Source organism: Meleagris gallopavo, chromosome 16 (assembly GCF_000146605.3).
Source record: "Meleagris gallopavo isolate NT-WF06-2002-E0010 breed Aviagen turkey brand Nicholas breeding stock chromosome 16, Turkey_5.1, whole genome shotgun sequence".
Lineage (NCBI taxonomy): Eukaryota > Metazoa > Chordata > Aves > Galliformes > Phasianidae > Meleagris > Meleagris gallopavo.
In genome coordinates this window covers 745141-758764 of record NC_015026.2, presented here as the reverse complement: position 1 = coordinate 758764, position 13624 = coordinate 745141, and the positions used below count along the sequence as shown (strand labels likewise).

The window sequence follows — 13624 nt, the reverse complement described above, 5'->3', positions numbered from 1 at the left end:
AAAAAAAGCAACCTGTTCCAGGTTCAGAACAGACTGAAGAAAAACACTGGAACAATTGGCTAAGAACAAGACCTTGGCTTACACTCTAACAAAGTGCTTAAATGTAATTGCAATTACTGCTATCAATTGCTTGTAAAGCCACACACAGTTAGTCAGTACACAAGCAGACAGCAGCTCTACCTGATGCTCCTCTTCCCTCCTCCCTTACCCATTTGTTTCCTCCGCTCCTCAGGACTTGTGTTCACATGAAGCAATCTGGGCATTCACTGCTTGCTTTCCCAACACCCAGTATTGAGTACTTGGATCAATTCAGGTTTGTATACATCACCCCAAAATAAGTAAATAAAAATAAAAACCTATAATCACAGGCCTTGAACAAAGTCTTCAAAGCAATGAAGTTAAAAACGCCATACTGAATTTTCAGTACAGAACTCACACTGGTGGTATTTTAATGCCGCTGGGGAACATTCTCAGTTGGTAGCACTTTGTAAAGCTTCAGGGCAGACATCAGGGTTAGCTGCTGCCTGCTGACAATCTGGCTCATTGCGCCTTGCTCAGAGAAGGCAGCCTTTCTATTTGACTGCACGACATCTATTAAGCAGCTGCGATACATAGTGGTCACAGCATAACACCACTCTGGAAACCTGGGTGGCACGGAGCATTTGTGCATAGAAAGAGAATGTGGCCTTTAAACTGACTTCCACTTTCAATGGCATCGAGGCAAAGATCCACCTCCAGAAAGTGCCAGCTATCTTGCTGTTCAACTTCTAATGATTTATAATTCCCCTAATAGGGGATTTGCATAAAAGCCCAGTTTTAAATGATGCTTTACAAGTATACAGCAGATTTATCTTTTACAAGTACGTCAGCTTGCTTTATTGCACTTGCCTGTACTTGAAAGCTACAGTGACTGCAAATCAACAATATTAAGCCTCCTTTCCCTTCACAGAAGTGGGATAAACCTTTAGGCAAATTGCTAAGTGCACTGCTAAGCTCCTAAGCTTTATGGCATCGATTCTCACATTGTAATAGCAATCTCAATCAGGTTTGGGGATTACTGGAAACTTCTTGTGCTACATTATTTTCAGAACTAAACTTTGTTGTGAACCAGAATTGCAGTCTTTACCATTACCTAGAATTGTATCTCCTGATTTTTTCAGGATGTAGGAACATTGGGAAAAAAATTATGAACTCAAGGCTGATGATGTCATGGGAAAGTAGAACAATTCTTCAAAAGGCATAGAAGTCAGGTAGTATTTACAGGTTCTTTGAAAGCCTAGTGCAAATGTTTGAACTATGCAGGATAGAGCTCTAATAACAGTGGTTGATATCTCGTGAGGAATTAGCTCCTCCAATTAGCCCAAAGTACATGAATTACTGGAACGGTTCATTCCTTCGAATACCTCTGATGGAGCATTTGCTAAGCTGACAGAAGTGACAAGTTGCTCATTCTACTTCTGAATAGCATGAGGTGGTGAATGTTCTTCCAGGCACTTCTAGGCAGGCGATTTCAATCACTTGATCTTAGACAGTGCTGTCTCCTTGTAATCTCATACACATTCGTGGAAAAAAATCAACACTGCTTACAAGCGTTTATTTTCAAAGAGATTTAAGCCCTCAGCTAAAGCAAACAAAAGTATCTGTAACACAGGAGGATAAATTCTACTGGACACAGGAAGGAAAACAAATATCAAATTCAAGCATTTGTATACAGTACCTGAGGATGAGGATTAACAGTAGTGATGTAACCGAGCAGGGCAGAGGGAATTTCAGCAAGAAGTGGATACAGGTGGCTTTGGAAGCAACTGCACAGTTCTGCTCTCCACCAGATAACATCTGGAAGCCGTATAAAGGATAGAAATTCAGAAATCTTCTGGTAAAAAATGAATATTTCCTGGAGATCTTCTTTAGTCTGCAAAAAACCAGCAATTAAAATACATCAGTGATGGCAGCAGAGGCTTCCTGCTCTGTGCTGCACCATGAACCTGCAGCAGCTCTTTCTGTCTGCAACAATCCCAACCTCGTGCATTTACCATACAACTGCATTTCAGTGCCTCCAAACCCAAATCCTCATCTAACTTCTATCCTCCCAAACCATCACAACCTCCATCCCTACACCCAGAGCTTCTAAACTTGGCCCCTTACCCACAGAAAATGCACTCCTCCCACAGTTCTGCTGCAAAACTATCACGTTTCCACTTCCACGTCCAGTGACAGAACTGAAGGCCCTGACACTGCTTGGGTTTCTGACCCACTGCTTGGGTGATGGAGCTTGAGAGCAAATGCTGTCCACACGAGTCAGTCATGCCTGCATGGAAAGGCTCACCCCACGAGCTGGGGACATGATTCCATGCAGACTTGTCTCTAAGACCCCTCTGGTGAAGGGGAGTGGATGGTTAGCAGCACTGCTAATCAGAGTCCTTGATACACTCAGACTGCTCAGCTGTAAAACTCCATCATTGTTGATGATGGGAGAGTTAATAGTAATCTTCAGTTGGTAGCAAGACTGGTACAAAATAACAGGCTTGTGACATCTGTCAGCCCACCAATCTTATTCTGAATCACTTTATATACCATATTGAAGAGGGAGGAAACGTCATAAGCAGGACTATAAAGCAGTCAAACAACAAAACATTGATTTGCAAAGGGTTTCATAAGGATAAAAACTAAAAATCCTGAAATTAATAAATATTTTCAAGATTGATAATAGCATTAATATTGAAAACTGCACAGCTTTGTTACATTTTTCCATCATTTAACCTCCCCTCTAAGCCCTTTGTTCCTTCAAGTTGGTTCTTAATTAGAACAAAATGTGACCTCAATGAGGCCCAATCAGAAATGAACAGAATTAGCAATTATGCAAAGCATTTTTTCTACCTCATCTATTAGAGCAGCTAGAAAGGAGAGCTCAGGCAGTAAAGGTCTGCAAAAAAGCCCCCAGATCCAGCGATGGAGATCATGAGCTCTTCCAAACCACCAGAGCCATCAAATGATCCAAGTGTGCAGAGGAGCACCGTGCTGCTGTGTGTGGTGCTAACGTGCCTAACTGGGAACGCTGAGCAGATTCTTAGAAAGCATTCTCTGGACAAATCTGATTCCCATCACACATGCCTGTAAACACAACTCAATGTGCATGCAGAAATCACAAGAGGTGAGCGTATAAGCATTTGTTCTAACAACCCAAGAAACCAAAAACAAGCAGGAATATTCTAATTTGCCTCATTTTCATCAGTTGTTTGGAAGGAAGACTAAATAAATAAACAAGAGGAAAACAAACACACACCACCCAGAATGACATATGCTGAATAAAACCTTGCAGAAACCTTTGATAAAGGAATGGGCGTCATCGTAATTGAATAAGCCAAAAGCTGATCTTCTAAAGACAGCTTTTTCTCTGAGAAACCATTAGTAAATTCATAATTGTGTGAAAGATGCACTCAGGATGTTCAGTCACATCAGGCCTAGGCATTAGCAGTGAGGGAAGCTGCAGAAACTGAAACCTCACCTTCAAACAGGTCCTCAGGCTTGTAGACTGGCAACCCAATGCCTGCTGTAAAAATCATATTCATATTGCATTCTGAAGAAAATCTATGGACAACTGTCATTTTGCTGCTATCAGTGAGATACAGAGACACAAAGTCGGACATTTCTTTCCTAGCATCAAGTGGGGAAACATCTGCATCCAATATGTTGTATGTAGTCTGTGAGCATCCATCTTCAGCACTGAAAATGGACTCTGCATGTTGCAAACATTAGAATATCAATTTGTCATAATGCTATTGGTTAAAATTGACACTACTTGACGTGTCTTCCTACATAATCTAGAAAACATAATTAAAACTTCCCTGCATTCTTTTAATCGGTAGATGTATCAAGAATGCTTGGGAACAGTTATTTTTCCTGACTATTCATATTTTGAAGGTAAACCAAGTAACTGGTTCTCACTGTGCCATAAGAGACAACTACAACAAGAACCAGTAAGTGTCACAACAGAAGAATTTTGTTAGCCAGTTCAACCATTAAAATATTCTACAATAACTGTACAGCACAAGACTGAAGACCTGTGTGAGGAAAGTGAAGTCTGCCATGTTTCTCTCCAACAACAGTTCATGGGGAGACAGAACGAGTTGCTGTTGTTTTCTGTTTGTCTCTGCTGTGGCTGACATTTCTGAAAGACTTTTGTTGTTCCTATCAACTTAAATCTCTGTTGGGGAAAGAGCAGCAGCTTTACAAATGCCTCAAGAAAGCAAAACTGACAAAAGCCATTGTTATCACAATGACATCCAGTAGAGCTTCTAATGAGAGAAAACCTCAGTTACACATAGTCCTGCTTTGAGCAACACCATTTGAATGAGTGGCACATTCACCTCGCCCCCATAGCAGCTGAACTCAGCAGCACTGTCCATGAATGTAAACAGGGCAGTAAAACAGCATTTACAATTTATACACGGACTGGAAACTCCACGTGGCTCATTCTGCCAACCAGTGATACAACCCTGCCCAGCTCCAACCAAATGCTGGGTGCAACCTGAGCTTGCAGCTTCAGAAGATCGTTCAATTACTTGACACTGGATACATACTTTGAGCACACTCAGTGCTCAACAATTTTGATGCCTTGGCCAACTCCCCATTTGAAATTAGAGAGCAACAAGGCAGGTCAGTCTCTGTTCCTCCATTTTCTTTGTTTCACAGAATGCTTCTTGAGCTCAGTCACCTTAGACAGCAACCAACATCAAGCCCTTGTCCAGTCCAGCAGGGTGCTCCCTCTCATTAGCCCTGCAGCTTTCTCCGACAGATGGATGGGCAATGACAGAAAAGTTGCTTATTGTTTTGGGCTTGTTTTTTTTTTTTTTCCAGTAGTATTTTAATCATGACATTTGTTGCCAGCATCAATCATTTACTTGTGCGACACTGGAGCCACAGCTGTCATACTTTATGATACATCATGGGAAATTCAACCTTCACTGCTCAGAGGCAGACAGTTGCAAGCAAAGAATGCTTGCTGCAGCTGAACAAAGGAAGCTTAAGCATGTTTTTAAAACATGTTTATACCTCTTCTTCCATTTAAGAATTATGTTGGGTAAGAATAGAAAACCCAGCCCCAGTTTGCCAAAGCTACAAAGGTTACTTTGAGTGAGCTGGGAGATACTTGCATACCCAACAAAGCACTTGGCAAGCATCTCGGGTAAGTTTATTCAGTAACAGGAACATTACTCATGCAAGTGACTTGTGGGAGATCACAGGTATGCAAAGCTCACTGCTCACCAAATACACCTGGCATATCTCCCATCAATACGACATAGGGCAGGTGTCTGCACCAGGCAGGATTAGCAAAGCCACAGCAGGTCTCAGGGCAGTACCTAACAAGCAGTATTTAAAGAGGAAAACAAACCGGATGCATCACGATGTTCAGACAATCAGTCTTGTCCAAATTAGCTCTGATGAAAAACAGAACCAACAGATTATGGCCCAGAGTTGCTACATCAAATCTCCCCTGTTTTCAGGACACAAGCTCACAACATGCCTTATGTTACAACGTGCCACCTACACATGCTAGATTTCAGCTTGTGCTAGACCTTTCAGCTTGGTGTTTTGTTGTGCAAGACAGACACTGTAGTCTGGCAGGACAGAAGGAACAGGATCCCAGGTCCTTTCTCTGGGCCCTGACTCTTGGGAGCTTGAATAGCAGGACAGTATTCCCTCTCATAAGTCACACTCTTCACGTGGTTAAAAAATAACAGCACAAAGCATAATACATGTCAAAGATAGGTCTCCTCTGGATCCAGGCAGATCTTTGCACCATGAGGTTACAGCCACCAAAAAACACGTTAACAGTTAATGAGCAGCAGAAACAAAAGACTCTGCTGTATAGAGCTGGTTTCTCATCTGCACCACATAACCAAGGACAGCCTGAGTGGGCAATTAGCTGCAAGCAGTCCTTCAGTTCCCACAGTACTGGGCTTCATTCTAATTTAGAGCAGCATTTACACTTTTCTATCCTTCTCACTGAGATTTGAGCTTAAATAGGCACACCCAAGCCTGGTTCTTAGTGACAAGTAGTAGTAACACCCTATGGCAGTTCTGCACGACTAGCACATTTAAATGCTCCTTACTTTAATCTTCCTTAACCTTTCTTTAATCAGCATCAAGTGCTGGGTTGGAGATTCATCTGTTGGCCTTACACAAGCAGACAGGGCCGATCCGTCCTCCTGCCAGGCCTGCTGTAGACATACTGCCTGAAACGGAGCTTTGGGTCCACCTTCCATTTTCACAGGAGGTACCTGTAAATCCATTTGAACAGAACTTCATTTTTATAGATGGCTGTACTTAGAGGCTGGAGATAACCCCCTTATCTTGCTCTATTCTTTTGAGTAGAGCCACATAATGTATAATAATCCAGGGAGCACCCTCGCTTGATTAGTGGATTAGCTGAGGTTCAGCCAATAGGAAAATCAATAACAACAAATTAAATAGGAATAAATGTAGGCTTTAGTAAGTCAAAGGATTTATTTTACCAACAAGGACTCCCATAACTTGCACACTGTAACTTCCACCAGTTTCACTACGTGAAAGGAAGAACCTACATTTCCTCCCAAGTGTAGCAAGAACTGAGAACAGAGTTCCTGTCAACACCGCCCAGTCATGTCACAGTGGTGCTGTGTGCTGCCTTTATTAACTGTAATGAGATAATACAAACTTAATTCAAAAAAATCAATGCTAATTGATTACATCATTCTGAGGAGCTGGTACAGGCTTTAGAACAAGACTTCATCACTCATATAAGTGATTACTAACAGTCAAACCCTTATCATCCCAATCCAGTAAAACCACATCATAGATAGACTTGAGGCAGTGGCATCACTCCTAATAGCACTACCAAGTCCTTGACTGCTTTGAACACTGGTTTTGCAAAGGAACTTCCATAGCAATTCTGCTACTGGGGAATGCTTATGTTTGGAAGACTATGTTCTCCACTGTTAGAAATCAACACATCTTCAAGAAAATCAATAAAGATATGTTGATTTACACGTGCCAGGACACCAGCAAGACAGTGGAATTACACAGGTGCAGATAAGAATTGGGTCTAAAATGCTTGAACTTCTTTTTCATTAAAGAAAAGCAGATTCTCATCGCTACCCAACAGCTGTTTGGGAACCTCAGGATATGCTACAATTCTATGAAATCAATTTGTGGCTTTTATCCCAGTTTGTATGAGGCACAAAGTCCATCACAACATTTGACCCTACAGTCCAGTAAGCAAGACTGAGCCCTGGAGGCTGAGATACCCTTTCATGCTTGGAGAGAGCTGCTGCAAGTCAGAGCTCAGGATTTTTATGTGGGAGTAAAGGGAAGAAAGTTCACACTTCAGCTGGTCATGAGCTAACTATTTTCTGAATGGAAGATTCAGACTCTGGGGCTGCTCAAGTGGCAATTTCCATTAGTACTGAACTAAAGTTACAGAACGGTATAGCAAAGTTTTAATGGAAGTGTGAACATCGTTAACAATTAATAGTGTTTAAGTGGAGCTTAAGTGACTTAAAAGCCACGTGCATGCTGTCCACTCAGGGTGAAATTTACCTTGAGTGCATGAATTGATACACCAGTGTCTTTAACCAGGGAAAAGAATGAGGCCAGCAACCAAGGAGGGTGGGGAAGGAAAAAAAGAAGTTTGTTTTTTTCTTCCCCTAGAAGAAAAGAGTAACAACAGATTAATAGAAGTGAGGAAAAGGGGTTTTCTTTGGAAGGGAAAAAGGTGTGAACCAGAGGACAATTAAGATGAAATAGACCATCACTCACTAACAGCTCCCTTGACTTTCAGAAAGGATCTGTTCTTAATGAGAAGTTGTGAGAAAAGCAAAAGAAATGATTGTTTCGATGAGGACAATAATTAGTCCTCTGCTTTCACTGGTTGCTTCTGATTATTTTGAGTTTAGCTCACCAACTTAAAAAAAAAAAAAAAAAAAATTTACTTTTTAATTTTACTTTCGGCACCATGTTCTTTGCAAAATACAGGTGTGATCCAGCTGGAACTTGGTTTACTCATTTTAAGGCAAGTTAGGACATAATTTCCCCTTTGCTCAGCTGTTTTGCAGCTGTTGGAAAAAGGTAATTTCAAGAACCTATCCACTGGAGGGAAAAGCACGTCCTTTGTCACGCAGAAGCTTCTTTTGTGCACTGTCACTGCATGAACTCACCAGAGATAGAAGCCATGCCACAAGGGCACGGTAGAAGGCAGCTGCTCTCGGTGCAGTGCTGTGCATCCGCCCGCTGCTCTCATCTCTGGGTACCCGGCCACAACTCGACAGCCAGACAGTCATCAGCAGCTCTTCATCTCTCATACTGTCCGGTCCAGGCAACCTGTCAACAACTGGCAAATAAGAGGTTTCCTGTAAAAAAAAAAATAAATAAAAAAAAGAAAATGAGTATAATTTGGATTACTGGAACTGTATTCATTATCCCAGAGGAATTAAAGTCGTTGTCAACACAGGAGAGGGGCAATTAATATCTAGTGACATTTATTAGGGAGGAAGCAGAAGCCATAGAAGGTGGGTCATTATATCAGGGACACTTTCTGGAACACCCCAGATTTTCTTGGAGAGCTGTAACCTGGGTCTTCATTTAGACTAATACTGCTTCTCAAATGGAAGACCCGGTGGTCACAGCTGAATATAGCTCGATCAAATTTATTTTACATTCTTTAAGATTCAGTGTTAACTTTTTTTAATCAGTGAAACACTTTCAAAACAATCATGATAGAAGTGTCAAATTTTTCCATTATTTTCTGCTTCATCTAACATGCCTCATTCACAGATGATGTTACGTTTAGCTGAACTCATTTCTTTTCTCTACTTTAACATTGATACTTGGTTATTCAGGACGCAAATCCCTCTCCTTTGGGACCTATTCTTTAGCAAATAACCCCAAGCTAGAGTTGTGAGATTATGGTTTATGGGATCTCCGCTCTTCATCCAAAGATGCAGTAGCTGCTGCTGTAATTGTTAGCTGGTTTGCTATTTCTGTCTCTGTTCTGCTGCCCCAACATTCCTCCTGTAAATTAGGAAGCTGGTCTCAAAATCAGAATTAATTTCCAGCATACATAAGAGCATTGCTTCTCAACACTTATGATGCTTTAATAAGGACCCTAAGGGCTTCCCCAAGGCACCCTGTGAGCATTCATTCTACGGGTATGGCAGGTACTCATTTACAAAGAGCTGGAGCTGTTTATGGCCTAACCGTTTCCCAGCTACTTGTCACAGCATCACACGAAGGCTACGCTCCCCACTGCAGGCTCAGCAAAGTGCACCGTGAGCACGTTTCCCTGCATGTCAACACAACGGACTGAGCTGCTAACGGAGGTGAGCAAAATCCATCTGAAACGACCTACCGCAGAGTGAGACCAGCAAGCATCCCGTTCTGGGAGCACAGCAAGAACACAGGGAGGGCAGAAGGGTGCTGGGGAGCAGCTGGCCAGTTGTGTTCTCAGGTGCTCCAAGGAGCCCTTAATGAGGATGCCTGCCCACACCCTTACGCCAAATTAACCTTAATTTGATTTACCTGAATTCACTTTGGGAGCAAAATAAGCTAAATCCAATTAAAGCCACTTGAATGCTGAATTAGAATGTTCACAAGCAGACCTACCGTGTTGCCCAGTTATTTTAGTGCTAACGTGTCTGCCACAGACACCGTGCTACTTGAAAGCACCAAATGAAAACTGCAATTAGTACTAATAGTCACAGATATTCCAATGCTGCAGATCTCATTACTGATGTCGTCCTGAGGAGCTAACGGGGCTTTGGAAACACCACCACAATTCTCCAAGAAAGAGGCTTGAAATGAAAGTTGGAGATTTTCAGGAAAGCGTGGCTTTCTTCTGCATTCTGTATTGGAGGAATGCTTTCTCCTTCCTGCCTCACCAAGCACGTTAGGAGCACCATAAGTGACAGGCAGCAACTCCAGAGCTAAAGATTAAACCAGTATCTACTGATGCTTAAGCAGCAATTTCAAACTATTCCAGATTTGCTTGGCCCACCAGCACGGGACTCAGCTGATTTTGTCAGGAAGTTTACTAAGAATTGCAGTTCTCTGCTTATTAAGGTTCCTTCTGAGAGCAAGTGAGGTTCTGAATGCTGCTGCTCCTTCCCCTTTCCTCTGTCAGCCTCCCTACTCCAGCAAGGACCGAGGCATAAAAGTTAATTGCAGAAATATTAATGAACGAATAACTGAAAAGGAGCTCATTCTACCTAACTGCAGGCAAGAACTGCTTAAGTCAGTGACATTAAGTGCTTTCTTAATATGTATTCCCTCAGCATTGGCCAATTAGACCCATTACACTAGTCTATCTGTGAAGAGAGTCCAATTTCTCTACGTACTACGCTGGCTTTTGTGACAGTATTAGATTATAAAAAGACAAAAATGACTCAAACCCTGGGCTATTTTTGGCTGCTCTGGCTAGAATTGTGCTGTCAATCACACGCAGGCTTGCAGCTGATGGCACTCAAGTACCAGCAATTACCACGGAGTAAATAAGATAAAATTTCCTATTTCCAAAGCGCTTGCTATTTGATTTTTGCAATTGCAGTTTACAATATTGCTGCTTACAACTCTTCAGCTTGATTTTCCAAATGTCCCTTCACGCTCAGTTCCATCCTCTTCCACCTTAGTATGAGAAGAGTGCAAGAAGCAACGCCAGCACACCGTGCAGCCAAAGAACAGCGTGCTTCTTCGTGTCACTTTATATAAAGATTTAAATAATCCCCCCCCCCCAAAAAAAAAAAACACAAAGCCACACATCAAAAAGAAGTGTGAAATGAGTTGCAAGGTACTTCAGGGATACCCATATCTTGCAGCATGCAGCTACAGTAGTGCTGAATTTATGCACATGGAGGCACAGCCCCAAAATAAACTATATCATTAAAAAAAAAACCTCAAAAGAGACATCTTGAAGGGATCAATCATCTAAGAAGTGCTATTTTATCTCTATTTTTTTTTTTTTAATTGGAGCTGTTTATAACCACAGCAAGCTGAAGCTTAGTAGAGGCAAGTTTGTCAGCCAAGATTAATGTCATTTTGTTTCTAATAAAACAGCTCTAATTGGTTAAATGATGCTTTTGTTGATGGGTTTTGAAAAGACCAGTTGGCATTGCTTTTTCTGTGCTTCCGTACCGGATTGGACAAACAGCTCTGCTGTCCTAAAAGTGGGAAACATCAAAGCTGTTAGAGGGTGGAATAACCGAGGGGCAGCTCAGGCTTTGCTGCTGGTTTCCAGTTAGGCACAGAGCTGAAAGCAACCACCAGGAGTTGCCATCCAACTGCTGCAGGAAACCACACTACAGCACACAGCTGGGAAGTTCACTTCGATATTTCAGAGATCTAAGAAAGCTATCAGTATTTCTCATTAGAGTCAGCTCACCCAGTCTGAGCGTTATCTCCCAGCAGAAAGGCAGGTCAGGGAGAAGCAAACTTTTTACAGTCAGTTTCGCTTTTGGAGCTAAAGAAAACTTCAGCATTTCCCTTCTAGCACCTTTTCCAATACAAGCTAAACTGATGCTAATGCTGAAGGAAGGTACCACCTTCGAAAGGTACTCCTACTACGCTGAGAAGACCTACAGTAAGCAGCAAGAGCTAAATCAAAGCATCCCCTGCATGCAAAACAGGTTAAGTTATGCCTACAAAGCCTCCTCCTTCTTCTCTGGAAGAGGTGAATGAGGGGGAAGGGGAGGAATAGGAGGAATCTTACTCTCATTGGCTGGAGGCTTACTCAAAATAATTGTTTTCAGCCATGTCTAAATTTATCCTTCTATGTCATCCGCACCCTAGCTTGGATCACAGATTTCAGAGGCAATCCCTGATGAATGGCAAATTACTGACTGCAGAAATCTTCTGCCAGAGGATACATCTGCTGTGCGTTTGTAAATGTGAACTGATTTCTAGGTACTTCAGCAGCTCCAGCTAATTTCTCTAATGAAAATTCTGTGCTCTTGCGCTGAAATTGCTCTCGCATCGCATGTTCCTGCTTTGCAGTGGGCAGAGCTCACAATACAAAACACAAGCGTGCTGATTGTGTGGTTACCCATCTATTTTCCATAGAGTCAATGTAGGACAGTAGATAGTTAGGATACACTTCACATTTCCGCCCCTCTCCCTAAACCAAAGCAGATAACACTGTTTCGTGGTGTCTAAAAAAATCCTGCATTCAATGGAGACATATTGGAAATATCATGTGTTTGTTCATTTTCATTCTGTGGGGATGGAAAAATGATGACAATGCCATCTGCTAGATTATCTGAAATTCCACATTAAGTCGTGGAATAAACCCTGAAACCATTCAAAGAACTGCTTTATCGTTGCAAAGTGGAAGCAATGGATAAGAATGAGGAAAGCATTTGCATTTCCTGTACGCAACTGGCAGAACATACTGTAATTATGAAGGCAACATTTAATAACAAAAAGGAGGGTATGATTGATGTTAATGGTCTGAATGGTCTTTCTGCTAATGCAATTTTGTACTAGATTCAGTCTGTATAGCACAAATGGCTTCTGAATATCAAACGTGCTGAGGTTATGGACCTGAAAAATACCATGGTGGCAAAATATTATTGAAATCTTCTGACTTGAACTGAGCTTCAGATTGCCAAAATGGAGGAGGAATGATCCTTCAAAACAGATCACTCTGCCAGAGTAAGATTGTGGGAATTCAAAGAGCTGAGCAATGGAAGCATGACTTGCTGTGATCTCCGTAGATCTCCAGCTAGAGGATTACATATCGTGTGAGGTTAAGTTAAAAAATAATGAACAATATTTCTTTGCTGAAAATTTTCTTCCCATTTTGAAAAATTAATCTTAATTTTGGTCATATAGAATACAACATCTCCTGATTCAGAAGGAACCCCTTATTCATTCCTGGCATCACAGAGAGGCTAACGCCAGCCATTGCTTCTGCTGAAGCACAAACAGGGCAAATGTCAGAGAGAAGCATCAGCAGAAATTACTGCGTACAGGAGCACAATTCAGAGGTAACACACAGATGTGACACTAAGCTCTGCTTGGCACAAGGGCCACAGACAGCAAAATTCACTTGCACACCTTCTCATGTTGCTGCCATCCGAGCACTGCCAACTCTAAATGCCATCTAAAGTAGCGTTACAGCCACCACAGTGCTGGCAGACAGCTCATGATAGGGAGGAGCAGTTATATTTCTGGCTAAAAGCATGTCTGTGTCCTACAACGATCTCTCCTCACCCTATCCATATTATCCTATTCTCAATTCCCTATAAGGAAATTCTCTTCCACTTCACTAGAATTAATAGCTCATTTGTGCTAGCAGAAAATGTATAAACCTTCTGGCGTAAGAGTCAAGGACGTAGCCCAAGGAATACATTATCATGGTCATGAGCATGAATGTGTGGTCACTCAGGAAAAGGCTTGTTGAACCAAAATTCATTATACACTTATTCTGCTATCCAAAGAAGCATTTGCTCCCAAATAAGAAGAATCTTCTACTTTAGACTATGCTATCTGTCCTAACCTGCTCACTTCTGGCTGTGCTGTCAGCGCTCCTAATGTGAGTTCACAGCACTGCCCTTGTCATGCTTACTCTCTCATATATGCCAGAGTGACTTACTGT

General features: G+C 41.9%; 1 protein-coding gene across 1 annotated transcript in view; it reads right to left on the bottom strand.

Moving 5' to 3' along the window:
- The window catches only part of LOC100543947, a 79579-nt gene that overhangs the window by 48659 nt on the left and 17296 nt on the right, over positions 1-13624 (bottom strand). Inside the window, exons 8-10 of the mRNA XM_019620679.1 lie at positions 8196-8387; positions 6114-6281; positions 1718-1912 (exon numbers count right to left, since the gene is read on the bottom strand). Coding sequence (XP_019476224.1) covers positions 1718-1912; positions 6114-6281; positions 8196-8387 — 555 coding nt within the window. The remainder of the gene's footprint in view (positions 1-1717; positions 1913-6113; positions 6282-8195; positions 8388-13624) is intronic.